This window comes from Typopeltis vanoorti, chromosome 5 (genome assembly GCF_054136105.1).
Source record: "Typopeltis vanoorti isolate ZY-2024b chromosome 5, IOZ_Tvanoo_1.0, whole genome shotgun sequence".
Taxonomy (NCBI): Eukaryota; Metazoa; Arthropoda; class Arachnida; order Uropygi; family Thelyphonidae; genus Typopeltis; species Typopeltis vanoorti.
Window position 1 is genome coordinate 14,246,731 of NC_143553.1, and position 27,986 is coordinate 14,274,716.

Below are 27,986 nucleotides of genomic sequence, written 5' to 3' on the forward strand. Positions count from 1 at the left end.
AAGTAGACATGAAAGAATCGAGATGACATGGGAATGCAGGAAAAGTTTGCATCTAATGAGGCATGTAGGAGTGCTGGTGGTGGTGACAGACAGAAACGGATGGGTAGAGAGGAAGTAAACAGGGGTTCACATCCAAGAAGTGGTGTTGGTGGGAGCCATTATGTTTGTTTCTAAAAGGGGAAACAAAACTGTTGCTTTAAATGAGTTCAGAAACAGGCAAAAAGGGAGAAGGAGTACTTTTGATGAAAGCAGAGGAGATCTGCTCATTCATGCAGGGGACAAATACTGGCAGTAGTTTTCAGACAGTGTGATGTGAGGTCAAGTAGATATGATGAAATATTTTGTTGGGTGTAACCTGGTAATGTGGAGAACAATGAGAAGGAAATAAGAATTACCTGACAAATAAGAAAAGGGTGATAACTATAGGTAAGTTTTAATTATGGTTAATATAGACTGAAATGAAATAAGAGATGACATCTGGGAAGAAATGCGAATGAATTTCTAGTTATTGAGAGACAACTACATGTACCTTAGGCAATATGCAACAGTGACACTTAAGGATTGAGGGTCTTGGCTGAGATCATCTCATCAGATGTTATTATAAATGTGATGTCAAATCATGAAGTGATCACCTGGGTAGTGGCCAGCCATATGATGATTCTAATGAGGTTAATAATTATAATAAACTTAGGAGACAACATGGAATGAGAAATTGGATGGAAAAGAGATCAAAGCTGCCTGGATCCTACTCAAGAAATATCTACCAAAGGATATGTCCAAATGTATTCCAAAAGTTAGGTGTGTGTGTGTGTGTGTGTGTGTGTGTGTGTGTGTGTGTGTGTGTGTGTGTGTGTGTGTGTGTGTGTGTGTGTGTGAATGAAGAAATGAAGCATGCAATGTAAAAGAAGAAAGCATTATATCAGCATAAGATAGAGTTATAAAAATCAGTTAAATAATTAATACAAAGAGAAGATGCAAAAGGTGACTTGTTTGGTAAGGAAAGCAAAAATGCAGTACAAGTAGCAGTTGGAATGAGGCAAAAAAAAAAAAAAAAATCCCAGGAAGTTCTTTCAGTACATTGCCATTAGAAAAAAGAATGATTATGGAAAGATGATACCAGCTGGTGAAAATGATAGAATGACAACTGCCGAGGATAATATAGTTGAGATATTAAATGAGCAATTCCTAAAGGTATTTAATCCTCATGAATGTGAGATCATAACTAGATTACAGTGAGAAGGATGGAAGAGGCACTGATAATAAGGCTGTAGGACTTACCTTTTTAATACAAGTCTTCAACTGGACTAAGTTCCAAAGGAGTGGAAAGAGGGCAAAATTATTGTACTTTATAATAGAGACATCAATATAAGACATCATATAATATATGATGTCTTATATGAATTTATAATATAAATTCATATAATATATGAATGTATAATATAAGACATCAAATTATTTGCCAGTCTATCTGGAGCTGTGGTTAAAGTGTCACAAAGGTTAGTGAAGATCAAGATCAGAACTGGGTTGACAACAGCAGCAACATTCTCTTTGATGGAAAAGTTGAGTTTGTTAAAGGACAATCATATTTTAGTAATCTGCTTACTTATTATAACAACATGAAAAAGGCATCGAATAAAGGAGATACAAACAGTGGTATATTTAGATTTTGCAAAGCCCTTTGAAAGATTGTCATATGGCAAACAGAAAAAAATAACTTGGAATGGATGAGGTTAGATAGTAGAGTTACAGATATCACAAATTGTGTATGAAAGAGAAAGATATTTCAGGAGAGGAAGGTCATGAGGGAATGTGTCCTGAAGCAGTGGTGCACCCAGGGGGGAAAGGTTTCTTCCCCCCCCCTCAAAAAAAAATACACTAGAAAATTTTCCAAAAATCTTTTCCTAATTAAAATTCATTTTTTTTATATTTATGTTGTGTCATGTCTTCTATTCCTATACTACTTATGAATTAGTGATCATTGCAGATGCTCAGTCATAGGTCGTATGCAATGAGTAGTGTGTATTCTCAAATCATCTATTCAACTGAGATTGCAGACAAATTGTGTATGAAAGAGAAAGATATTTCAGGAGAGGAAGGTCATGAGGGAATGTGTCCTGAAGCAGTGGTGCACCCAGGGGGGAAAGGTTTCTTCCCCCCCCCCTAAAAAAAAATACACTAGAAAATTTTCCAAAAATCTTTTCCTAATTAAAATTCATTTTTTTTATATTTATGTTGTGTCATGTCTTCTATTCCTATACTACTTATGAATTAGTGATCATTGCAGATGCTCAGTCATAGGTCGTATGCAATGAGTAGTGTGTATTCTCAAATCATCTATTCAACTTGCCCCCCCCCCCGAAGATCAAATCCTGAGTGTGCTACTGCCCTGAAGGGTCTCTTTTCGGCCCTTATATGCGATAGGTTTGAATAGTGAAATCAGCTGTTTGCAAATTATACAAAGCTCAGAAGAACTATGAAGAGCAGATATTGCTTACAAGATGACTTGAATAGGCTGGGTGAATATTGAGTGAGGGATTGCCAATTCAATATTACAAAGTGTAAGGTTTTAAAAATGAGGACGAAATGATCGTATGGAAAGTACATACACAGTTATAGAAGATATCTTAAAGGAGGTGGAGGTGATGAGAGATCTGAGGGTGATGGTGAACAAAGACCTAAAATATGCGAGATATATTGCAAAAATGCTGTGAGAAGAGTACATCATACTGTGGCAATCATGCAGAAGACATTGATGTATAGAAGTAAGGATGTTATAGTTAAATTGTGTACACCTTTGGATCATATTTGAAAGGGTCAAGAGATGACTGACTAAGGTTATTTCTGGTTTCTAGAAAGTCAAGTATGAAAATAAATTGAGGAAATGAAATTTGCAGATCTAGTGGATAGGAGGAGGATGGTGAAGGGATATGATTGAGACATATAACTAAGTAAGAGTTTATTACCAGATTAATATGTATGTCTTGTCTTGTCAGATGTCATCTCCTTCTAGGAGGTTGACTATCATGAGCTTCCACCATGTACGGTTTTGTGTTTCCCTTTTGCATTCTTCATAGGACAAACAGGTCCAGTCCTTAATATTTCCCATCCAATCTGTTATTTGTCTTCCTCTTCTTCTTTTTCCTTGTATCATTCCTTCTAGAAGTGCTTTTTGTAGGGATTCATGCCTTAGTATGTGACCAAGGTAGGTGGTTTTCCTTTTCTTAATGGTTTTCAACAGATTCCTATTTTCTCCAATCATCTCTAATATTTCTAAATTAGTTTTTTTGGCAATCCATGGGACTCTAAGAATTCTTCTGAGGATCCACATCGTAAAGGCTTTTAGTTTATTATTATTATATTATTATTATTATTATTATCCAGGCTTCCATGGAGTCAACAGATTCATCGTGGGGAGGTCGTTTTTAGGAAACACAAAGCTTAATAATGTTTAATTTCACAATATTTTGATATTTTCCAGGTTTCTTCTCCATATAGCAGTGTTGACCATATGTAGCATTTGGACAGCCTAATTCTTGTTTTTGTGTGAATTTCCCTTGAGGTCAGAATGTTTTTCATGCTAATGAAGGTTGATATAGCAATTTCTATTCTTCTTAATATTTCCATATCACACTTTCTATTCTCTGTAATTAGTTGACCCAAATATATATAACTCTCTACTTGATCTAAAGTATTTCCTCTAATCTTAATATTTATATCAGGTATTTTCCCTTTTTCTCTTGTTATCAGCATGGTTTTGTTTTTTTTTTGAATTTGAAATTAAGTCCATATTTTTCACTTAGCTTCAGCATCTCTTCTAGTAGGTTTTGAAGATCTTTTTTATTTTCAGCTAGCAGTACTGTATCATCTGCATATCTTAAGTTGTTTATATTCCTGCTTCCTATGCTGACTCCTTTAAATTCTTCTAATTGCTGGAAGATATTTTCAGTATAGAGGTTAAACAATATAAGAGAAAGAACACAGCCTTGTCTGACACCCTTCTTTAGTGTGAATTCCTCTGAGATTTCTCCTGATATTTTTATTCAGGCAGTTTTCACCCAATATAGATTTATCAGTAATCTGATATCTTTACCATCTACTCCTAAATTTCTAATGCATTTGATTAGTTGTTCATGTTGTATATTGTCAAAGGCCTTTGTGTAGTCAATAAAACACAAGTAGACTTCTTTCTGCTTCTCCAGATATCTTTCTATAATAGTTCTAACGTTGAAGAGTCCTTCTCTAGTTTCTTTATTTTCCTGGAAACCAGATTGTATTTCATTAATTTGCATTTTGATTTTATGTTTATTTCTTTCTAGGATGATATATAACATAACATAATGTGTATGAGGTTTTTCATATAATGTGGAGATATTCCTGGAAGCTGTACAAGGAGGTGTTTGCAGGGTATTTTCCCTTTTTCTCTAGGTAAGGAGTAGGTTTTTTTGTAAGAGAGAGAGAGAGAGAGAGAGGTGTAGGTAATTGGAATGTGTTGCCTGAGATTGCAGACAAAATGAATCATTTAAGGCAAAGTATGATAAGCTGTGTGTGTGTGTGTGTGTGTGTGTGTGTATGACAGAGGTATCTCCCCACATCAATGAGTCTTTTAACTGCATAGAAAACTGATGATGATAATAATAATAAACCACCCGAATCTCAGTAAATGTGATCTTGTGAAATTTCTTAGCATCTGGAAGACTGTAATTCTTAGACCTCCTGCAAAACAATCTTCAGGTTTGCAGTCTAGTCACCAGTTGCTCTTGTGCTGCTGACATGACAATTCAAATATCGTTCCTTGATTATGTTCCTGTAACAGAAACAAAATACTCCAGTCATTAAACTTACATTTAATTTATTCTTAGTCATGTTTTTATTCCACAAATCTAAAAATGATCTGCTTTGTCTAGGGATCTCTTGAATTTTTTTAACTGCATGTGCTAAATTTTTATTATTTTTCTTTTTTTTCCAGTCTGTTAACCTGTGCACTATACACCACACAGACTGAAGACTTAATTGTATCCTCATTCTGGATCACCGTCCTTATAGGAATGAATTCCATTGCTATCAGTAACATTTTCTAATCCCACTCTCTTTCCTGAAAATACAATACTCTTCATATTCTATTCCTCTAAATATATATCCAATTCTCCATTTATACAGTAAACTGGTTCCAGAAAAAATCAGGTAAATGAAAACCATGTAAAAAGAATACAGTGCATATGAAAAAAAAAATAGAAAAATGGTTCCAGATGTGAAAACCTGATACGAAAAATAAGTTATTTGCAAACAATACACACACACACACACACATATATATATATATATATATATGCATCTGTAAAGAAAATAGTGTGTCACTAATAAAACATAAATTCGAAAAGGTCCAAATACACCTGCGCATATGGTTATTAGTTAAATTTTATTTGCCATCACTTTCTGACAGTAGCCGCATTCTTTTCTGAAACACTTGCTTGAAACACTTTGGCCATCCTGTTCATGCTGTAATGGCAAAACATTTTCTTCAGTAAAAGGAACTAAATTAGCACTAATTTCCAATAATTCTGAAGGTTGATTTTTTAAATATTTTTTTTTACTCTGAACTCTTAATTTTGCTCGTGATTCAGTGATTAATTCAGTGATTAATTACTCGAACAGTAATTAATCACTGAAATCCTGTTTTGATTAGATATTTGTATAATTCTTCATATCGCACCATACACAACTTCAGTCATGAAGTTGTGTATGGTGAAGTTGTGTATGGTAAATACTGAATGAGCTAAACATGACTGTTTAGCTCATTCAGTATTTGGATCATGTGTAAGAAAATGACTTTGCAATTTAGTAGCCATTTGAAGCCCTTCTTTAATTAATCCTGCAGTAAGTAGAATCTCTTCATCATCATCATCACTTTTTTCTTGTTCATCGAGATTCTCAAGGATAGCTTCTATTATTTCATCATCACTAACAGCCTTGTCAACCATTAATTATTCAATATCTGCAGACAAAAAATCATCAAATCCTTCTCTGTCAACTGCATGCACTAATCTGATGATATTGTGATATTCAGTTGTATGCAAAGTACAGGGTTTTTCTTTTTTCACACATTCTGGCCAAGTAGCTTTCCAGAACACATTTAAAGTTAATGGTTTCAATTCTGATAATCAACTTAGCAAGTTTGATGTAATCCAAAATAGAAAATTTCTTCCACACATCAATAATTGTCAGTAGATTATCCTTATCTAGTAACCAAAATGTATTGGAATGCTCTTCTTATGTAGTAAGTTTTAAAGGTAGTGATCACACCCTGGTCTAGTAGTTGTATTGAGGATGTTGTATTAGGTGGCAGAAAACAAAATTCCACATTTGGGTGTTCTTAAACAGGATGGACAAGCACATTGTCTATAATCAATAAAACTTTAAAGTCCAGATTTTTTTCCCCATCAAATACTGTTTAACTTCTGGAATAAAACATTGATGGAACCATTCATTAAAAATTTCTTTTGTCACCCAACCTTTTTTAGTTGCCTTCAAGTGCACTGTTAACATGTTAAAATCCACACCTATCATTGCCCAGATCATTAGGGATCAATTAATGAGCAATGGTTTTAATGTACAATTTCCTGAAGCATTGCTGCAAATTAATAGTTACACGATCCCTAGCTGCTTTAAAGCCACCAACACGTTTTTGTGATTTCGCTATATAAGTTCTACTTGGCATTTGTCTGCATTCTGTAGCATAGAGTAATCCCTGATATTTAAAACATCGGGGGGGGGGTCCCCAAAATTCAACTATAAGTACATATGTTTTGTACTAGGAAATGATAATCATAATGGAAATACATTTTTAAAAGAACTGAATTCAAACAAATTTTAAAAATAAATGCCATTTGAATCATGTTATATCAAAATATACAGTGTAAAAATAGAATTGCTTTTGTTTTCTAAACCGTGTTATTTCAAAATCATGTAAAAAAAAAGCTGTGTAAAAAGAGAATTAGCTGTATTTTCATTTGTTAGCCCCATCTCATTAATGGCAGTAATTCTTGGCTACCATATAATTCCATCCAGATTCTTCTGGTATTAATGAACAAGCATATAACTATTCACCTATCAGCTCTTATTTATCTATGAATATCTCTCTGGGCTGATTAGCTCCGATCACCAACATTCAGTTCTGTGTCATCTAAGCAGTTTTGTGCAATAACCCCCCCCCCCACACACACACACCATGGTATAAAACATATAAAACACCATATTTACAACATATTGCTTCTTTGTTCATTCTGATTTTCACATTCATTATTATTATTATTATTTGACACCTCCAGGGAGTCCAAGACTCACTGAAGGAGGGTACCTACTCCAACTCTCCATCTCCACCACTCAACCTTATCCACCAACCGCATCATCTACACCAATTCCATCTGCTGTCCACCACCACCACTAGTATTCTCACCACAATCAGTACATTCAAACCTCCAGCCTTTTGGCTGGAGGGCAGATATGTTAACCACTCAGCCAACCAGGCAGGCATTCAGCTTAATAATGACTAAACACATATTCTCAATTTCTTCCCAAAATAACAGCTCATGTTTCCCACAGATCCACTCTCCACTGACTTAACAGTTTCTGAAACTTACTCCAAATCTACTGATGTATAACTACCAAGATATCTTTCTCATATATAAATCTTATGTTCATCAAACTGGAGTGCACTGTTAGTGTGCAAAGAGGAATGTAAAGAGTGACATGAGCTGTTAAAAAAAGGTAAGTATTATTAGTAAGGAAAGACATTATTGTATTTATTTCATGACAATACTGATTTTTAAGCTAGTGCTATTTGAATTGATTTTTTTTTTCTGTATAATTGTGAGGTATTTAGTTAGGATTTTATGATCTCAGTATTGTTTCCATGTATAGCAATTATATTCAACATGGCAGCCACCAGTTTTAGTACTAGCCTTAGCCCTCCATTTAAAGACAAGAAAGAGACCAGGTGCCAGACGGGAATGTGTATGTGTGCATGAAATGCAGGCACTGGAAGGTGATGGGAGACATGAGTGTCTCAATCTTGAGATTTACAGAAGCAGAGATAGTGATTTGGAAACAGGCGATTTCAGTTTGTGAATGCAAGTAGTGTGTTGGAGGATGGAGAGAATGTTAAAGAACTACATATAGATTTAGCCTTGGGTAGTTTAGCAGATGGAAATGGGTTGTATGAGAGCCATGATTGTGTGTGCGAATGACAACTGAAAGCAGAACGTGTGGAGAGAAAAACAGAACTGCTGAGAAAGGAGATGGAAAGAATGAAGACTGAGATGAGGAGGTTGAATGAAAATCTTGGGAGGATAGAGAGGTTGACTAATGTGAGAGGAATGATAGTAGGCATAAGAGAACAGCATCAAAAAGTAAGGAAGAGTAGAAGAGAAAGGAGAGAGAGGGAGGGAAAGATTGAGAGCCGTAAGAGTCAGGGATGCCAGTGAGAGAAGGATGAATAAATCTATTTGTTTGGAGTATCATGTATGGAGATTTCATGATTTGGGGTGTGCAGAGTGGAGTGCTTGCCCAGTGGAACAATAGAGAGTGTGACAATAGCAGTGAAGAGAGGTGAAAGTGTGAAGGAGATGACAGTAATGGTTGGGATGAATGACCTGAGAGAGTATGAATCGTGTAGCATGTGATTTGAGGTTGATGTTAGACATAGTGCAGCAAAAATGTGTCCAAGGAAAGATAGTGAGCATGTTGTCCCAGGATGATAATGTGGAGTAGAGGAGAAGAGCAGTAATAACAAATGAGATGATAGAGAGCGTGTGAAGGAAAAGGGGTCTGGAATACATGGATGTGTGGAGTAGGTTTGAGGATAGAAGGAAGCTGTATGCAAGGGATGGATTGCATTTGAATGTGGAAGGGTACAGGCATTTGGAAAGTCAGCTGTTTTCTGGGAAAGTGAGTGTATTAGGACAGGAAAACTAGAATTGCACAGGTGGAATGTTGCAGGGATGGCATCATGTGGGTATAATGGCTTCAGAAATGAGCAGATGTACACTATATTACAGGCAGAGTATGATGGGAGCAATAAAGGTTATAACAATGCTGAAAATACACTGGCATTTCTATATATAAATACTAGGAGAATTAGGGATAAAAGGAACAAGTCTATACCATTGATTGACTCAGTCTCTTCAAAGGTTGTTGGTATCAGTGAAACTTGGTTGAATGAGATGGATATTCTAATAAGGATAGAAAGTGAAGTGTATAACGTATTTCAGTGGAGTGTTATTACTCATGATAAGAGATGAATTATGTGCTCTCAAGGCAGAGAATCTTAGTGGAAATAACACTAATGGCTTTGAGAGTATACGATGTGAGACAGATGATTATAGGACAAGATATTTAGTGAGATGTTGATACAGAACACAGAATGTAAACAGTGATGAGTGGGAAATGTTTAGACAAATTAGTTTGGCATGTGCAAAGCAAGCAATCATTATGGAGTCTTCAACTATAGTAATATAAACTGAAGTGAAGACAGCATACAGTAATAGGGGAAGTCAATATTTGGATTTCTTGAGAGAGAACTGTCTTAAGCAGCATGTGGTGGAGGAAACATGAGGATTGAGAGTTTGAGAGTTGTAGATCTGTCATAGCATCAGAGGATCTGATAGTGCCTGAGATGACATACTTGCCCCAGTTGGTGAGAGTGACCATGTAGTTCTGTCTTGGAGGAAGAATAGGCATGGAGTGATATCAAAACAGAAGGAAGTTATGTGGAATTATAAGGCAGGACTATCATAGACTTAGAAACCAGCTTGATGCAGTACAGCGGATGAAAGAATTTGAAGGAAGAGTTGTCATTAGTGAACGGAAGATACTTAAAAAAATTGTTTACCACAACAACAGATTGAATATTTTGAGTAAAGAAGATAAAGCAATTTGGAGTTCAATAGATGCACAAAAGGAATAAAATGGGAATTGCAGGGAAAAAAAAAATTATTGAAGGAATATAAAGAAAGAGGTGGAGAGCAATTGCAATAGGAATATAAGGCTCAGGCTATGTCACTTTTATGAAAATAAAAATTAGAATATGAGAGGGGACTGGCACTGAAATCCAAGCAGTATTCTAAGGAGTTTTTTACTATGTGGCAAGGAGCAGGAAACGTGATAGTGGTCAGATTATCTTGTGGGTGGAGAGTGGAATCGGGTGACTAAAGCATATGATATAGTTAAGCTATTTAATGATCATGTCATTAGAGTGTTTCATCCTGGTACAGAAGGCTTTATTCCCAAAAGGATAATGAGTGATGAAGTGTTAGAAATTAAGTAAGAGGACATATTCTGAATACTGAGTATGCTAAATGTTAATATGGCCTAGAAGGCATTTCATCACAGGTGGTTCCAAAGCATCTGTTATGGAACCACCTGTGTCATTAGCTTTGCTGTTTAATGAAAGTATTGCAATGGGACAGGTTCCTGGAGAGTGGAAGGAGGGTAAGATAGTACCATTGCATAAGGACTGCAATATCAAACTGTAGGCATGTTTGTATTTCTTCTGCAGCTGTTAAGATTTTGGAGAAATTGATAAGAACTTGTATACAGAATTGGGCTGATGAGGGTAATATTATTTATGCAGGCCAGCATGAATTTGTTAATGGCTGCTCTTGTTTTAGTAATCTGGTTATATTTTACAACAGAGTAAAGAGAGCAGTGGATGAATGTATACCTTACTTTCATCCACTGGGACTTTTCCAAGCCATTTGACAGAGTCGCACATGACAAGTTGATTTTTAATTTGCATCATATGGGTCTGAATATCAGATTAATGGATTGATTTCGTGATTGGCTCTATGATAAATTTCAGAGTTGTATAGTAATGGGGAAGCAATATCAAGGAGTAACAAGATTACAGGTGGAGTTCCTCCACACAGTTAAATTCTGGGACCATTGCTCTTCAATCTTTATGTCAATGATATTGTCACAGAACTAGAGAGTATGGGACCATTGCTCTTCAATCTTTATGTCAATGATATTGTCACAGGACTAGAGGGAGATGATCAGTTGTTTGCAGATGATGTGAAGCTTAGGTGCGTTACTAGTAATAGTGCTGATGTTTTGGCTCTTCAGTTGGATTTGAATAAGTTGGAAGGGTGAGAAAAGGCGTGGGATGTCAGTTTAATGCAATGCATGTAAGGTTTTAAAATTTGGGATCCACAGAGGGGATGCTTGATTGCTCACAGGTGGGGGTATGGCAAAAAAAAGAACATGATCAGCTGTAATGGAATGCCCAACACATATAATTCATTCCCAAATATGCAGGTCAATAGGATATGAGGGTGGTTTCATAAGTTACTGGCCTGACTAACTTTTAGATGTGATAAAAAGAAAACAACTGTGTCGCCTTTCAACATAATTTCCCTTTACTTCAACACACTATTCACATCTTTATTAATTATTTAATTAATATTTCTATGCCCTTGAAAAAATAGTCTGTACTTTTGTCTGCAAAATGGCCTAAAACTGCATCTTTCATCTCATTGTCATCAAAAATTTTCTTCCTTGAAGGTCTTTCTTCAGTTTCGAGTAGAGGTAGTAGTCACTGGGTGTTAGATCTAGGCTGTAGGGTAGGTGTTCAATCTCATGGAAGCCACATTCCTTCACTGAAACCTTTGCAACAATAGCAGTATGGACTGGAGCATTGCTGTGAAGCAAGCAAACACAATGACTCAGCATTCCTCGTCTCTTCTCCTTTATTGCATCACACAGATTGTGCAGGAGTGAATCATAATATTCTGCATTCACAGTGGTATTCCTTTCTTTCAAGTCAATCAAGAGAATTCTCCAGCAATCCCAAAAGATTGTTGTCATGACCTTCTTGGTAGACTGAGTGACCTTGGCTTTTCTCAGAGGAGCTTTGCCTGGTTTGCACCACTCCATGGATTCCCTTTTGGAAAGAGGATCATAATAAAGGACCATGATTTCATCTCCAGTGACAAAATATTCCAGCACTTCTCTCTGATTCCCTTGGCAAAGCTCTAAAACCTTGCAGGAACAGGTCACATGATGCTCCTTCTGAATTAAAGAGAGGTCGGGGCACCCACCTTGCACTGACCTCTGTCATATGAAGCCTCCCCAACCTTGCTAAGATTTCTGTGAGCTTCAGTCATCTGTCATTGAGCAGTTCCTCCTCAACAAGAGAGACATTTTCCTCAGTCATCACATCAACAGACCAACCATCACAAGGATAATCTTCCATGCTCTTCATAGGTAAAACTGTTTAGCCCATTCCTTCACAGTGGAATATGAAGGAAAAGCTTCCCCATATACACCATCCAATTGCTGTTTGATAGCACTTGGAGAAAGCCTTTCTTTGGTGAAAAACTTTATCGCAGCACGGTACTCAATTTTTAACATTACAGCCACTTAGTGTGCCACGTGTTAGTCAAACAAGTGCCTCCAACTGAATGACACAGGTAGAGAGTTGAAACTGGTATATTAAGTTCCCCATCCATAGATGGTGCTATCTGTCACATATGTCATTTTAAAATTGGTGCGAATTTTGTATGGCAGGCCAGAAACTTTTGGAACCTACCTTGTAGCTGTAGAATGCATGTTCCAGTCTGTTAACAGATGTTATAGATTGGATATCCAATCTAAAATTACCTCATTTGATAGCATTTATGAGAAGGCAATATGCAATTCTCTGAGCAAGATCTATCTTGTCATGGTATTCTTATAACTTCAGTAAGTTATTAAACAGAGAGTCATTATTAGAACCTGACTGTGGAAGTTCATGGTTAGAAGAGGTTAAAAATTTCCTCATACCAAGTTCTATTATTACCAATGAAAATAATGTTAGTGCCAGAATGATGTAGTATTCAGAAACAGTCTCATCTCTTGGATCATTTGTAATAATTTATTTTAAACAGCAGAAGATGAAACCCAGACAGTACTGGAAAAAGTATGATTGGTCTGCAATATTTCATGGAGTTTTAAGGCCCATTGTAAAAGAATAGTGATGTCTGATATATCATGCCCCCAAAGGAAAATAAATTATAACTTGTAGAAAATAACTTGTAGAATATGAATTGATATGCTACAAGATATATTTTACTTTTTTCATAACAGTTATAAAATATCATTTAAGGAATCAACTGAAGTTATCCAGATAACACTTTCTCCCTTTCACAGACAGAGACCAAGACAAACATTATGCCATATCTGAGAAATGATGGAAAAAATAATATATAAGGATGAGTCTCAGATGAGCCCTTGGTCTCCTTGGAAGTAAATATATTTACATTTAAATAAAAGGAGTTGTGATATCCTATACAAGTAAGAAGACAGTGTCTCAAATTTGTCAACCATTATTTCTGATGAAGTTAAAGGAATATAATGAATTCACTCAATAAGTACATAGAGGGATTGTATCATGAGAGTTTGAGATCCAGCTACTTACTACATGTAACTTAATGATTTTAATTATTAGAATAATGAGAGGAGACTTAATTGCAACATAGAAATTAATTCATTGATTACAATAGTGCAATAAGATCTAGTAGTCTAGATATTATTGCACTTCACTGAGCCAGGTCCTACTCGGAGTTCATTTTTTATGGCTAGGATGGAAGATATAAGGAATATCCTTCAAAACGTATTTTGGATGCTTAAAATTTATATAGATTATATAAAATTTATTTTATTTATTTTAAGAATAAATAAAATAAATATTATATACAAAGGTAAAGTAAGTTAAAAATCATAATTTATATAGGGTAAAGAACAAAATTAAAAAATTGTCCTGTATATTAATTGCAATTAAATGAGTGCTATTAATATAGAGAAATGTCATGAATGACATTCAATACATACTGATGGATAATAACCTTGCTTTAACCACCATTTTGTGTTGGATCAGTAATTATTAATAATGATCACTGAGTATGATGTTACTATTGTTAAATTTAATAACAATTATCATAAAAAGCAGTGAGCTGATAAATGTTGGTGCTGTTATGAGTTTGTTATAATTAATTGTCAATAAAATATCCAAGTACTAATACTCTCATAAAATAGTACATAAAATAATAAAATAATACTGCTTACTCATATTTTGAAGGAATTTTGGGTGGCATACATTTTTTCCCATCAATCTCAGTAGCTTTAGCATCAAACACAAGACTCTGTATAAGATCCTTCTCACCTAATGTAAACATAAAATCAATAAAATATATTCATGACAGCAGATGACATAAATTAAATTATCGTTTGAATATTATGTATGCACATATGAATGTGGTGTGTGCACACACATATACATATAAATGCCTGTACAAGGTGTGTGTGTATATATATAAATGCCTGTGCCAGGTGTGTGTGTGTGTATGTGTATATATATATATATATATATATATATATATATATATATATATATAAACATATGTGTGAGATATTTTGAATGATATCTCTTAATGATATTCATATGATGAGAATTCTTGTATACAATGGTCCAAAATGAGCAAGTTAAAGTGAACGGAGGGGGAATAACTACACTAAATTGTGGAGATTACTACAAATTCAATTAAAATACACTCATTACTCATTACTCAATTCTTCTTTCACTTGATAGTTGCCATTGTATAGATTATTATTATTATTATTTAGGTTCCTAGAAGAGATGTAAGGAATTATCAAGGGGGGGGGGGGGGTTCCTTTCAGTCATAAATACCTATTATATCTCTCTTTGAACACATTCACTGAAGATGATAGCAAAAAATACTGCAACCACATATTTTTCCAGTTCATGACTGGAGGGAGAACAAATACTGTGGCTGCAGGGGGGAACTGTCGAGACCACATATGGACAGGAGACCGACTCTCCTCTGTGTGAGCGGTATGTCTGTAACCTCTCATCGCATGCCACACTTCTGTTTTATCTCTTTCTCACCAAAAGCAATGAACCACAACCAAAAGAAATGAATTTTGCTGTGGATCTCAAAAATTATTCCACACAAAATAGTTAAAAAAAAAAAAAACATAAAAATCATCTAAAATCCAACCAAAAAAAAAAAAAAAATCATAAAAGGCAACAGAAATCCAACCCAACAATCTACCAACACTAATTCTTACCAAAAAAAAAAACAAATGTTTCTGCATCCACTTCAACAACATTCATGTCCTAAACAGCAATATAAAATGATGTGCACAGTCACTTACCGTCATCTAAACCAAAACTACTTTCCTTTCAGAATCCCACCTCCTCAAAAGCCATCTCTCCAAACTACACATTACACAGCTCTTTCTGTCACAAGGATGGCACTTGTGCATTCGTAAGAACAGACATACCATACCAGATTGAAAATCATTGAATTCCTACTATTTGATCTGCTTTGGATCAAAATTTCTCTTCTTCTTTTGCTATGCCTTATCCCATGTTAAACGGGGTCGGCGTTCCCATCTTTAATCTTCATCTTCCAGATTTTCCGGTCCAGGGCATTTTCCTGACTCCATCCCTTCTCCCTAAGATCCTCTACAACCTTATCCCTCCATCTGAGTTTGGGCCTGCCTCTTTTCTCCTTCCCTCCACCTCCATACGCTCCACTCATTTACCAACATACTCCTCACTCCTTCTCTCTACATGACCGAACCACCTCAGCCTGCTTTCTTGTACCTTCTTACCGATCGGTTCCACCTTGATCGTCCCTCTGATGTAGTTATTCCTTATCCTATCCTTCTTTGTCACACCATTCATCCATCTCAACATCCGCATCTCCACCACCTCCATCTTCCTCTCCTGTGCCTTTGTTATAGGCCACATCTCCATGCCATGGAGCATTGCTGGCCTCACCACCATCTTATACAGCTTTCCTTTCATCTTACAACTCTCTTGTCGCACAGGACCCCACTCATCTTCCTCCAGTTCATCCAGCCGCATGTTATTCGGTGATGTATTTCCTCATCCAGGTCACCATTCTTCTCGACGACCGACCCTAGGTACTTGAATTTCTTCCCTGAAGTTAACCTTTCACCCTGGAGTCATATGATTATATCCTCATCACTCCCTGTTGAAATATATTTGGTCTATACCCGGTTAATTTTCATGCCTCTCTCCTCCAATACCCTTCTCCACTCTTCCAGGGTCTTTTCAAGCTTCTCTCGGGATGATTTGCAGAGAACAATATCATCGGCAAACATCGTACTCCATGGCGCCTCCTTCTTGATGTCCTCCACTAGTACATCCATGACCAGATCAAAGAGGTAGGGGCTCAGAGCTGATCCCTGATGGAGCCCTGTGACAATGGGGAACCCTTCTGTCATGCCGACACTAGACCTGACCTGAGTTTTTGCTCACTCATACATCTCCTTCACCAACCTCACGTACTTTTCCTACACCCCTTTCTTCCTCATACACCTCCATACCTCCTGTCTGTCGTATGCCTTTTCCAGGTCTATAAACACCATATGTAGCTCCGCCTGCATCTCCCTATATTTCTCCATCAACCACCTTAGCGCAAATATTGCATCTGTTGTCCCTCTTCCTGGCATAAATCCAACCTCCTCCTCACCAATTTTTGTTTCCCGCCATATCCTTCCTTCAATTACTCTTTCCCATATCTTCAATGTGTGTGACATCAGCTTGATCCCTCTATAGTTGCCACAATCTTGAACATCTCCTTTTCCCTTGTAGATTGGGAGAAGAATGCTTTTCCTCCATTCCTCTGGTATCTTTTCCTGTTGGGCTATTTATCTCATCAGATCCCATAACATGTCTATGCCCTCACTACCCAAGCTTCTCCAGGTATCTGTTCTGCCCCGACAGCTTTTCCATTCTTAGTTTTTCTCAGTGCCCAATACACTTCCTCTCAGCTTATGTCCTGCACCAATCCTTTGTTTGCCTCTCCATCCTCACACTTCTCTCTTGGATTCTCCTCATTTAGTAGATTACATAAATATTTTTCCCATCTTCCTCTGATTTTGTCCTCCTCTTGTAGTACTACTCCCGTGGTGTCCTTTATCTGCTTAACTGATGTTATGTCTTTTGAGGCCTTATCTCTAGCTTTTGCTATTCTCAACAACTTAGCTTCACCACCGTTTCTCTCCAGCACTTCATAAACCTCTTCAACTGCCCTCGCCTTTGTCCTTGCTACAGCTCTCTTTGCACTTTTCTTCGCTAATCTATATGCCTCCTTGTCAGCTCTAGTTCCAGTTATGTCCCATTTTTTCTTTGCCTCTTTCTTTTCCCTGATCTCCAACTGTACCTCCTCATTCCATCACCATGCCTCCTTATCCTCGGGCAGCCCCTTTCCTGATGTTATACTGAGGACCTCTTCTCCAATTTTTCTAATATTCCAACTATTTACATCCCACCATTCTTCCACATCCTCTGGTAACTTCATTCCTTCCAATACCTTTTCTTTAAACTCATTCCATGGACCTTCCTCTTCCAATTTCCACCACTTTATTTTCCTATCTTTCTGCCACTTCCATCTATTCTTCTTTTCCCCTTTTATATCACAGTCTACCACAACAAACCTGTGCTGTGTCGCTACACTTTCTCCGTTAATCACTTTACAGTTTTTCACCTCCTTCAGATGTTTCATTCTGCACATAATATAGTCAATCTGACTCATCCTATCCCTGCTCTTATAAGTCATCAGGTGCCCAACTCTCTTCTTAAACCACGTGCTAGCTATATAGCCAGGTCAAAGGCCACAGCATGCTCTACGATTCTTTTACCTTCTTCATTTCTTTCACCACTACTCCAACTCCCGTGCACCCTTTCTTCACCACTTTGTCGCCTTCCTACATGCCCATTCAGGTCTGCTCCGATGATCACTCTCTCACCATCAGGGATTACCATTACTACCTGGTCTAGTTCTCTCCAGAATGCCTCTTTCTCTTCCTCATCACAACCCACTTGTGAAGCGTATCCACACACTATCACAGCCACGCTTCCTCCAATCTCAAGCTTAACACTCATAATCCGATCGTTCTTCTGGCACACCTCGCAGACTCCACCCTTCAACTCCTTGTCGATGATGATTCCAACTCCGTTTCTTCTATTCTCATTCACCCCGCTGTAAAACAGTTTATATCTTTCTGCCAGCTCCTTTGCTTTATTGCCCTTCCACCTTGTCTCCTGCACACACAATATCTTCAGCTTCCTTCTTCTCATCATGTCTACTATCTCCTTACTCTTCTCATTCATTGTACCCACATTCAGCAATCCAATTCTTACTTTACACACTCTCTCTTTCTTTTGGACTCGCTTCTTTAGCCGAACCCGTCCTTGGTTCGGTAGCCCAAACCCACTTCTCACAGTCCTCGGGTGACAGAACTGCGCGTCGCTTACGGGGGATGCCCTAGTCGTTGTCCTTTCTCCGTTATTCGACATTTCATCCCTGGTTTTGGCATGTTTTTTTACGGCTGGATGCCCTTCCGGATGCCATTTATCCGGGCTTGGGACTGGCACCGAGATGGGCTAACTTGCCCTCCCCAGTGGCTGGACTTGGATTAAAATTTCTCTACCAAACCAAATCAACCTGCCTATTTCATATGTTCTCTCTATTGTTCTCCAAACTTTGTTAACCAGTCTGAAGCTCTCTAAAGCTCAACTTTCTGAAGTCTAAGTATCCCAATCAGTACCATCGACATGGTGTAGCATAGAGGCAACCTGCCTCATGGCGCGGCTTAATAAGGGCACCTGTTCAGCCATATTGCGGTAGGCAGCGTTGCTATGCTAACAATTCCTGTTAGCTTAGCAAGTGCGGAAAGATGATTTTCAATCTTAAACTGATTAAAAATTATTTGCAAACAGCAGTGACCCAAGAAAGATTGGTTAGTCAACAACTATATCAATAGACGCAGACATAGCTTATAATTTAAATTTAGAAGAGCTTAAAAACAGTTTTATTGTGCGATATCCCCGTAGAGCAAAATTTAATTAGTATTATTATGTAATCGTTATACATTAATGTTTCTCTTGTAATAAAAACAAAATAGCAATTGGAGATTTTCCTATATTTTTGTCTTATAATCCATCAGGTGTGATATTTAATTGTTTGCCTCAGGGCTCAATAATCTGGCGACAGCCCTGACCCCAATGGTGAGTTCATCCTTCTTGGATACTTTGATGTCCACAAATCATATTGGCTCTGCTTCTCCAGTTTCACCAATCAAGCAGGCAGGGATGCTGAGTTGTTTGCCATCGTTAATGAATTATCTTAGATCATCAATTTTCCCAACAGAATACCAGACAACCCCCTCCAATTTGCCAACACAACACACTTGACCTCTTCTTAACAAGCTCCCCATCCAGGTATACTGTGGTTGTTGGTTCTCCCTTGGAAACTCAAACCACAACCTCATAAAAATTTCTTTTTCAGCAGAACAACCTACATCCACCAGTTCAGAGTCTCGTGCCAACTGGGAGAACCTCTGTGACTTCTATTCCTTCTTCTCATGGTCCGACTACTGCTTCAGTTCTTCTGATTCAAACACTTGCTCACACCAAACGACACAAATCATCCTCACAGGAATGAAGGCTTTCATCTCTTATTTCAATCCAAACTCTCAGTCACAAACCAAGCCTTGGTTCTCAAAAAATTGTGCCAATGCTCTGCTTACCACAGTTTGCTCAAGAAAAAACTCCAGCTGCGCTCTCTGCTTATACTGCAGCCAGCAATAGTTGTAAAAGAATCATCGCTAAGTCCAAGTCAGACTTTGAAAGGGCCAAATTTTGCAAATTTGCCTCTTGATCAAATGGAAGTCACTCTTGCCAAGGCCATTGGGGACAACTTCTGCCTACCCAGGTTACCACCACCACCACTCTAACATCCAGATGGTACTATAGTCACCTCACAAAAAAACAAGGCAACTCACTTGTATGACTCTTCTCTTCCAATTCCTCCAGTGATGACCTGTGCAAAGTTTCCTCCACTCCACAAAGATGGCTCCCATCATGTCTCCCATTTTGGTCTTCTGACAAAAAGAAATCTGATGAATCTTTAACTACCTGAACGAAAACAAGGCATTGGTCCTGATGTTATCCCACCTATTGTGTTAAAAATTATGCCTCAGAACTAAACCTATCTGTAACGCTTCTGCAATCTATCCCATTCAACTGGAATCTACCTAACATGAAAAAATGTCCACATCCAGCCCATCCCAAAGAAAGGTGATAAAAGTCAACCAACAAACTACTCTCCAATTGCTCTCACTTCTGTTCTCTCAAAAATGATGGAGAAGGTCATCAACAACAAACTCTTGAACCATTTAGAGATATACCAGCTAATTAGTGACCAGCAGTATGGATTCCATCACGCGTGACCTGCATATAATCATCTTGCTTTCACCACCCACCTATGGACTCAAGACATGGAGAAATTTGGTGAAATTCATGTGGTTGCTCTCAACATTTCAAAGGCATCATTTGATCAGTTTTGGCTCATGCGTGCTACTCACCAAATTGCCATCCTATGGTTTGCCTTCCCCACTCTGCAATTGGATTGCCAACTTTCTCATTAGTCCTTCACTATGTGTCATGGTGGATGGCTTACTCTCCTCAGATTTCCCCACCAATGCAGGAGTACCTCAGGGTTATGCTCTTTCACCCACCCTCTTCCTTTTGTATATAAAGGATCTGCTCTCACAGATCTCCAATCTTATCCATAGCCTTGCTCTATTCCTCCTTTTCATTTGACAAACCATGTAGTGTGCAAGTATTAGAATCTTCAAGATCTACCATTACCAGGGACCTGAACTCAGATCTCCTAGCTGTATCCTAGTGGGGCAAGGACAATCTTGTAAACTTCAATGCCACCAAAACTCAGTTCTGTCTGATCTCTCACAAGAAAGAGCTGACATCCCTCCCCTTGCCTTCAATAATATACTAAAATATCCAAACACGATCAGATTTTTCTTCTTGAACAGACTTGTACTTCCGATCATTCCTGGCTCAACAATATTTCAACTATAGCTTCTGCAGCCACCAAAAAATTTGGTGTACTTTTTCACACAAGACACTACTTCACCTTCACAGCTGCTAACTCTATACAAAACCCAAATCTTCCTAGCTATGGAATATTGCTCCCATATTTGGGATGATGCACCAAAATCCTGTCTAAGATTGCTCAATTCTACCCAGAAGAAGACAATCTAGCTAATTAATGATCCCTCTCTCACAGACTCAATTCAATTCCTCACTCATAGATGGTCAGTTTCTGTCTTGTTCCTCTTCAACAGATAGTCTCATGGACAGTGCTCTTCTAAATTGGTCGCTATTATTCCTCCACTCTCCTCCAAAATCATTAAAACAAGAGATACCGCTAACAACACTCTTTTTAATCCATTTTAAAACTCACCAAACCAACTTAATTGCCTCCCCTTTTATTCCATCTACTTCTGTCCTTTAGAACAGTCTTTCCCGCTCTGCCTTCCCCAAAGATTACAACCCTCAGCTGTTCAAGCAAAATGTGAAGAGACCCCTCCTTTCTTCTATTCCTCTTGCCCATACACAGGCACTAGTGTGCTATAGGTCTTGTGTCCTTTCATGTGTGGTCCAGATATAAAAAAAAAAAGTATCAAGAGCAAGACGAAGTTTTTGGCATTGCTTAGTGCAACCTCACCAAAAGTTATAGGCATTAGTGAGACTTGGCTAACAGGCAGATGATGCAGTTACAGGGAAAGAATGTGAAGAGTTTAGTATTTTAAGGAAGGATAGAGAAGATAGGATGTGGGAGGGGTACTTCTGATGATAGCAAGTGAATTGCAGTTAAAAAGAATAGGAGATAGGCAGGAGGGTAGCTGTTCATCAGAAGCAGTCTGGTGTGAGATCAACACCAATAAGACAATATATACAGTTGGTTGCTGATATAGGCCAGGATGTTCCAGGGATGATCCGAAAAACATGCATCAGCAAATTAGTATAATGAGTGCGAGTCGAGTGATTATTATGGGAGACTTCAACTATGGAGATATAGATTGGAAAGAAGAATGATCGTCACATAGCAGGAAAGAAATGGAATTTATATACCTACTGATAGATAACTACTTGAGGAAATGTGATGGAGGTGACTCAAGGAGTGAGAGTATTGGACCTGGTCATAGGATCAGAAGAGCTATTCATAACCAAGGTGGCCACATTGTCTCCAATTAGGAAAACTGACTATGCAGTCTTGATTTGGGAGATTGCAAAACATGGGGATATTCTGTAAAGAAAAGGTATATGTGGAACTATAAGGCAGGCTGTTAATAGGAGAAAGATTGAAATATGCCATGGCATAAAAAGCCTGCAAGGAAGAATGTTAGTAGTGCATGAAAGATAGTTAAGGGGCATCTGGAGGAGACAATATCTGATTGTATACACAAGGTCAGGACGAGTGCGATGAATAGTAGTATTATTAAGCATGAGCTGCAAAAAAAAAAAAAAAAATATTTTGGAGAGCATATAAGGAGAAAGGTGACCAACAAGCTCATGCACAGTACAAGGGTCATGCAAGAAATGTGACCAGTATGATAAGGTAGGCACAATCAGATTATGAGAAGAAATTAGCCAAGCAGGCCAAAGAAAATCCTAGAGTTCTTTCACTATGTGTCAAGTAAAAGGAAGAATGACTATTGAATGATAACCTTAATGAGTGCTGATAGTAGTGAGGTCTGGGTATAGGCCCTTCCAATAATACATAGCATTATACATGTCTTTAAGGATATTATACATATCTTTAAGGATATATATATGGGATACTAAGGCAACTAATGTAAGGTCATTAGCCTCTATACACAAGTAGCCCAGTCGTGAAGTGACTTCACATGCAAACTTTGTTTGCTTACAATCAGAAAAAGGATGAAACCAAGAACATAATTTCATGGCATCTTTATTTTATTATAGTAATGATTTCAAATTTTTGATGCTGAGGGTTTTATGTATCACCATGAGAGGTTTGGTTATTGCCTGGTGTATGTTAAGTCTCCAAAGCACTCTTGAATTTTAGTGTCATTTTTCTAACCAAAAAATCTAACAAAATTTTTCTATGTAATTTTTCTAATTTGGTTAGATGGCTGTTTGCAGTGTATGCATAGACTGTTATATCATACAAAAATAGTGATTCACAAATACCATGATATATGAGATTTTTATGTTAAATGGAATCATGTGTTTGACTTGGAAGAGTTTTGCTGCAATGATGCAGAGTTTAGTATATAGGTATTCCATATGTTTTGCTCATTTAAGGTGGCAGTCTATGTAAAGGCCAAGTAATTTAGTATGTGGTATGGATACCACGGTTGTGGGGCATTGGTAGTTGTTGTTAATGAAGTAGTATATATGACAGTGTAGCATGACTAGTGCAGGATGCATAATGATTGGGTTCCATATAATTAACATCAGCGTTTTGGTGCAGTTCATTATAAACTGAATTTGACAAAAACAAGTCATTTTGTTTAGGTTTTGTTGTGGTTTGGAGAGAGGGGCATTGATGCCTGTGCAGACTGCTAGTAGCATGGTATCATCAGCATATCGATATATTTGACATTGTGTGATCAAGTTATGAATGTCATTAATATATATGTAACAGATATGTTGATATTATTATTATTATTATTCAGGCCTCCATGGAGTCAAAAGACTCATCGAGGGAGGTCCCTCCTATGAAACACAAAGTCTATCATACCACTCCTTAAATGCATTGCCCATTCTCGCTCTCACCACCCAATCAGGCAATGCATTCCATGGTTCAACCAACCTCCATGCAAAGAAACCACTCCTCACCCTCTTTCTCACAGTTTCCTTTCATAATTTCCAGGGATGGCCCCTTGTCATGACTCCTTCCTGCTGTTCAACCAAGCAAAAGAACTCCCCAGTGTCAACCCTGTAACCACCTCTCAACAGTTTAAAAGTCTCAATTATATCACCTCTCCTCCTTCTATCCACCAAATTCTGCAGTCCACATTCCCTCAGCCGATCCTCATAACTAATATTGTACAGCCCAGACACCATCTTTGTTATCCGCCTTTGTACTCTTTCCACAGTTAATTTATCCCCTTCAAATCCTGGGGACCAAATCTGAGAACAATAGTCTACGTGTGGTCTGATGAGAGTCTTATACAAAGGAATGATAACCATTTTATCTCTGCAGGTCAGTGTCCTTCTCATTATTGCAGCAATCCTCTGCATTACCTTCATTACCTTTGTAATATGTATGGTGCCTGATTTGTGCATATTTATTAATATTATTATTAGAATAATTAATAATAGTAGTAGTGGCTCTACATGGAGTCAGTGACTAATTGTGGGAGGTTCCCCATCACACACAGCTCATCATAGCATAACTTGAATGCATTCACTGTCTCCACACTCACCACACTTCCAGGCAAAGCATTCCAACCAGGCACAATTCTTCAAGTAAAAAACCTATTGCTCAAACCCACCTTATACAGCTTTCAAAGAAGGATGACCTCTTGTTCTTCCCCTGGCTCCACCCATTTTATGAAAAATTTAAGGACTATATTTTGCATAACATAATACAGGATTTTGTGGTATGCTGTGTTTGTATTATGTATGCTTCCCGGCAGTTGGATATATGGAGGGTGAGAGAGGGGGGGGGAGTATACATATGAGCAAAATGTAGGCAATGGGAAGAACTTCATAGTGAGTTAGATATTACCATAACCAACCTCGTTGCGTCAGGTGCAGGAGAATCTCAACCCAGAGAGACGAGTAGTATGATAGAGGGTGAGAATAACGAGCAAAATATGAATAAATAATAAGAGTAGGGAGTGTGGAAAGTTTGAATGATTGTGATATTTTTGGAGATGGTCTTAATTGGGAGGATGAATGGTGAGCAAGAGTGAGATAACTTACAGACAGAGAGAGAGATAGATGAGCTGAAAGATGAGGTGGAATGTCTCAGGAATGAGATGAGAAGTGTGAAAGATGAGATTAGGAGAATGGAAAAGATGAATGCAAGGTGAATCACAGTAGTAGTGAGAGAGAATTATGGAAATGACAGAAGAGGAGAGAATAGAAACAGTCGGAGAGGGGGAATGAGAAGAATGCAAGGGAGTGCTGCAACCAGAAATCGAGTGATGTTAGGAAGGCAGGTAGGTAGGGGAACACAGAGAGAAAGGGTTAGAGGAAAGAGAGTGAGGGATGCAGATGAGCAATCAAGGAACAGAGTGGTAGGAGGTGTGATGATGTATGCAGGCTCAATGATCCATGATGTGAAAGATAGGATGCCAGATAAGTGTTTGCCTGGAGGAACAAGAGCAGATGTGTTTATGGCAGTTAAGCAGGGTGAAAAGGTAGATGACATGATTGTGATGGTGGGCACAAATGACTTGAGAGTCGGTGTAAATCGGGTGGCGAGAGATCTGAGATTCATTTTTGAGGTTGTACAAAAAAAAAAAAACACAGAGAGGAAAGATAGTCTGTATGTTGCCCAGGTATGATAATGAAGAGCTGAACAGAAGAGAAGGAGTAATGAATAGCATAATAGCCAGAATGTGTCAGAAGAGAGGAGTGGAATATGTGGATGCTTGGAGAGCATCTGAGGACAGAAAGGAACTGTAATCGAGAGATGGCTTGCATTTGAAAGAGGAAGGACATAGGTATGTGGCGAGATTGCTATTTTCTGAATGAGTCGGTGTGTCAATCCAGGAAAACTAGAGTTACCAGGGTGGATGGTAGTAGTAGGGGGAGGCCTCTTGTGGAAATGGGTGCTTGGGGGAAGAGAGACGATATCAGGGTAACACTGAGTCCACTGGAGTCTAGAGGGGATAATGATAGGTATATATATTTCTACTTTATATTAAAGCCAGGAGTATCTGGAATAATGAAAATGAACTGGTGGCACTTTTAGAATCAGCCTGTCTGAAGACTATTGTGATCTCTGAAATGTTAACGGAAGATGATAGAATAACAGGAATAGAAGTAGCAGGATACAGCATTTTTTGAAAGGATAGGAAGGGAAAAGGCAGTGGTGGAGTACTGCTTATGATAAGTGATGACTAATGTCATTTTAAAGTGGAGGCTTTGTAGGGCAGTGACACCAATGGTTTTGAAAGCATATGGTGTGAGATAGAGGTGGGCAAGACAGGATATTTAGTGGGGTGTTACTACAAGCCAAGGAGCACAGAGAGTGCGGAGCAGGAGATGTTTAGGCAGTTGGGCTTGGCAAGTGCAAGAAGAATGATTGTTATTGGAGATTTTAACTGCAGCATAAGCTGGAAAGAGGAAATGCATGTAGTAATAAGGGAATGGAATTTCTAGAAATTCTTGAGGGACAAATGTCTTAGGCAACAAATAATAGAGAGAACAAGAGGTTCAAGAGTTTTGGATTTGGTCATAGCATCACAAGAGCTGATAATAACTGAGAAGACATCTCTCCTTGCAGTTGGAGAGAGTGACCGTGTGGTTTTGACTTGGAAGATGAATAGGCATGCAGAAGTATCAAAGAAAAGGGAATGTATGTGGAATTATAAAGCAGGTGATTATAATAGTCTTAGATATCAACTTGGGGCAGTTCCATGGAGGGCAGAATTCAAAGAACGAGATATCATTAGTGCTTTGGAAATTGAGAAAGAATATTTGTTCACTACAATAGTAAGCTGTATTCCGTGAGTGAAAAAGAGGACACGATTTGGTGTAAAGTGGATGACAGACAATAACAAAAAGGAATTGCAGGTGAAAAAGAGGTTATGGAAGAGATATAAAGAGAGGGGTGGAGAGAAGATGCATGAAGAATATAAGACTCAGGCCAGGAGAATGACTAATATGGTAAGGAAAGCAAAAACTGGAATATGAGATGAGACTGACAATAAGATTTAAAGAAAATCCAAGTGAATTTTTTAGCTATGCAGCCAGTAGGAGGAGAAATGATTGTGGAAGAATGACAATGTGGGATAAAAATGGGAATAGAGTGACTGATGCAGAGGACATAGTAAAGTTGTTCTCAATGAATACTTCATTGGAGTCTTTCAAGATTCAAGGTTTAGATGTGCAAGAGGAGAGTGTGTTTCAAATACTAAGTACCCTGGATGTCAGTAAAGCTGTGGGACCAGATGCTATTTTGCCATAGGTTTTGAGAGAATGTGCTAAAGAACTGATAGCTTCATTGATCTAGCTTTTCAATTAAAGTCTGGTTATAGGAAAGGTACTCAAGGAATGGAAGGAAGGTAAGATAGTGCCATGGCATAAACATAGAGGACTGGAAGTGTCTAATTATAGGCCAGTTTCATCAATAGTTGTTAAGATGTTGGAGAAATCAGTGAGGAACCATATACAGCATTGGGCAGATGAGGTAATGTTATCTGTGAGAGTCAATATGAATTTCTTAAGGGGTGCTCTTGCTTTAGTAATATGACTGCCTTTTATAATAAAGTGACAAGAGCAGTTGATGAGGGAAAGGCATATACTGCCCTTTTTTTGGATCTTGCAAAGGCATTGGACAGTTTGCCACATAAAAAGCTGATATTTAAGTTGCAGCACAAGGTTTTGATGTCAGGATTGACTCTGATAGGTATCAGAGAGTTGTGTATGGTGGGGCAATATCAAGGAGGCAGAAGGTAACAAGTAGGATCCCACAGGGCTCAGTACTGGGAACTGTATTGTTTAACCTTTACATTAATGACTTTGTCAATGCATTGCATTGGGATATTCAGTTGTTTGCAGATGATGTGAAGCTGGGAGAGTTATTAGTAATATTGCAGATGTGGCAGCCCTGCAAGAGGATTTGAATAAACTAGACAGATGGGCAAACGAAGGGGGTGTCGTTTTAATGCAGCAAAATGTAAAGTCTCTAAGTTTGGAATATATCGATGGGAGACTGCATACTCAATTGGAGGAGCTGTACTGGAGGAACTAAGGGAGACATGAGATCTGGGCCTGATGATTGATAGAAACCTTAAATTCACGCTGACCTGCAAAATTAAAAGTGTTAGCGTTCCATTGTATAAGACCCTGATCAGACAACACTTAGACTATTGTTCTCAAATTTGGT

At 37.9% G+C, this 27,986-nt stretch overlaps 1 protein-coding gene across 4 annotated transcripts in view; it reads right to left on the bottom strand.

Moving 5' to 3' along the window:
- The window catches only part of LOC150106232 (voltage-dependent calcium channel subunit alpha-2/delta-3-like), a 2,133,114-nt gene that overhangs the window by 797,118 nt on the left and 1,308,010 nt on the right, over positions 1-27,986 (bottom strand). For all 4 annotated transcript variants that reach the window (XM_090393048.1, XM_090393049.1, XM_090393047.1 and 1 more), the window contains one exon: positions 14,098-14,194. In XM_090393048.1, coding sequence (XP_090249174.1) covers positions 14,098-14,194 — 97 coding nt within the window. The remainder of the gene's footprint in view (positions 1-14,097; positions 14,195-27,986) is intronic.